The sequence below is a fragment of the Etheostoma spectabile genome, chromosome 9 (genome assembly GCF_008692095.1).
Source record: "Etheostoma spectabile isolate EspeVRDwgs_2016 chromosome 9, UIUC_Espe_1.0, whole genome shotgun sequence".
Lineage (NCBI taxonomy): Eukaryota > Metazoa > Chordata > Actinopteri > Perciformes > Percidae > Etheostoma > Etheostoma spectabile.
This window is the reverse complement of record NC_045741.1, coordinates 13,226,551-13,228,294: the sequence shown is the minus strand read 5'-3', so window position 1 is coordinate 13,228,294 and position 1,744 is coordinate 13,226,551. Positions and strand designations below refer to the sequence as shown.

The 1,744-nt window shown below is 35.6% G+C and overlaps 2 protein-coding genes across 2 annotated transcripts in view; one reads left to right on the top strand and one right to left on the bottom strand.

Moving 5' to 3' along the window:
- LOC116694974 (protein PLANT CADMIUM RESISTANCE 9) overlaps window positions 1–1,744 on the bottom strand; it is a 51,049-nt gene that overhangs the window by 6,566 nt on the left and 42,739 nt on the right. The window lies entirely within an intron of this gene.
- Window positions 1–1,744, top strand: part of ttc4 (tetratricopeptide repeat domain 4) — an 8,060-nt gene that overhangs the window by 4,593 nt on the left and 1,723 nt on the right. The window contains exons 7-9 of the mRNA XM_032524958.1: window positions 243–478; window positions 620–704; window positions 1,126–1,208. Coding sequence (XP_032380849.1) covers window positions 243–478; window positions 620–704; window positions 1,126–1,208 — 404 coding nt within the window. The remainder of the gene's footprint in view (window positions 1–242; window positions 479–619; window positions 705–1,125; window positions 1,209–1,744) is intronic.

Sequence of the window (1,744 nt, the reverse complement as noted above, 5' to 3'; positions counted from 1 at the left end):
TTATAAACGGTGAGAAATGAAACTACAATCAGAATCAGCTTTATTCACCAGGTATGAGGACACATACGAGGAATTTTTCTCAGTTAAGCATCAAACCTGTGGTTCTTTGTATGAGCAAGTGTTTGGAAATCACAATATTATGGAATCATTAGTCAAATCTGACACTTATTTCATATTTCTATAAGCCTGTGTTGTTTTTTCTTCAAATGATTATCAGATATGTTTTTGTGTTTTTTACGCAGGATCGAGGCATCAAGCTCCTCCAGTCGGCGAAGCCTCGTCGGCGCGGTTCGGACAGTGAGGACGACGGCTCCTCAGCAGCGACATCACCGCTGAGCCTGGATGGCCTCAGCTCTCAGGAGGTCACGGGGGCTCAGGTCTTCCTGGATGAGCAGGGCTCTCTGCACTGGCCTGTTCTCTTCCTCTATCCTGAACACCGGCAGACTGATTTCATCTCTGCTTTCTGCGAAAACAACTGGTAACCTCACTCTTTTTATTTCCAAATTTGTCTTGATTTGTTGCATTTCTGTGGGTTTCTTTATATGTAAAAATACGTCAGGTGTTCTTTAATCAGAATCCCAGCTGCGATATGACTCTCTTTTTTTAAAGTTTTGTTCAGTTTCATGGATCATCTGGCGGTCATGTTTGGAGAAGAACTCCCACCTTGGGACGAGGACAGAAAGTACCACTCACAAAATTTGCAGGTTTGTGGGCTTTTCCTAAATGTTATTGCTCCCTCAGGACGAAGAAGATTAAGCAAAAGGCACCCAACGTAATTTTGTGCAAGCAATGACAGTAATAATGCAGTGTAATTTTTACTATTATATTCTGCATCCCTAAACTAATAAAAATATAAGCATAAAAAAATAGTATTTCTTTACAAACTATAGAGAGCCACATTCTGATAAATTGAATAAATTAAGAAATATATAATTTTTGTTAAATTTCATATTATGTAAAATACTGTTTTATGATAACTACAATTAATCGAGAGTACAGCAGTCGGACGTGAGGTATATTTTATTACCTAAAAGGCCAGTTTTATAAAAATGTAGCGTGAATCGGAGAATATGATGGTACATTTTTGATCCTAATAACCTCTTTTGACCCTTCTCCACGCTCTAGCTGTACTTTGAAGATGAGGAGAAGGAGACGTTCTATCAAGTAAACCCAGAGATGTCTCTTTTAAAAGTGTTGCAACATAAAAGGTACATTTATTGAGATAATCTTTTTTTTTTTTCTTTTTTTTTTTTGACATTTTTATGACATACCATGATTTTTTTATGAAATATTACAAATATATCATGTAAAGCACCTGGTGACTTTGTCTTTAAAAGGTGCTTCATGAAAGTTACTAGTATGCCTTTAAGACTTATACTATGAATTTTCTTTAGGATTTTTTAATGCAATACTATACTATAATTTGAGTGTGATAGTGTGATTTACTTTTTTATTCATGTCATTGTGATTAGCTGACAGGTGTTTTATTTTTTTGTAATGGACATCGTAATTGACATTTTAACCTGCACATTCTTTTAATCTTATAAGGCCCCTACAGTGAGGGGGGGGGGAGTTTTGACAAAGAAATAAGTCTATAATTGTAATGGTAGATTTATTTTTACAGTGAGAGACAGAATAACAACAAGAAAATCCAGAAAAACGCGTGTCAAAAATGTTATAAATTGATTTGAATTAATGTGGGAAATAAGTATTTGACCCCCTCTCAATCAGAAAGATTTCTGGC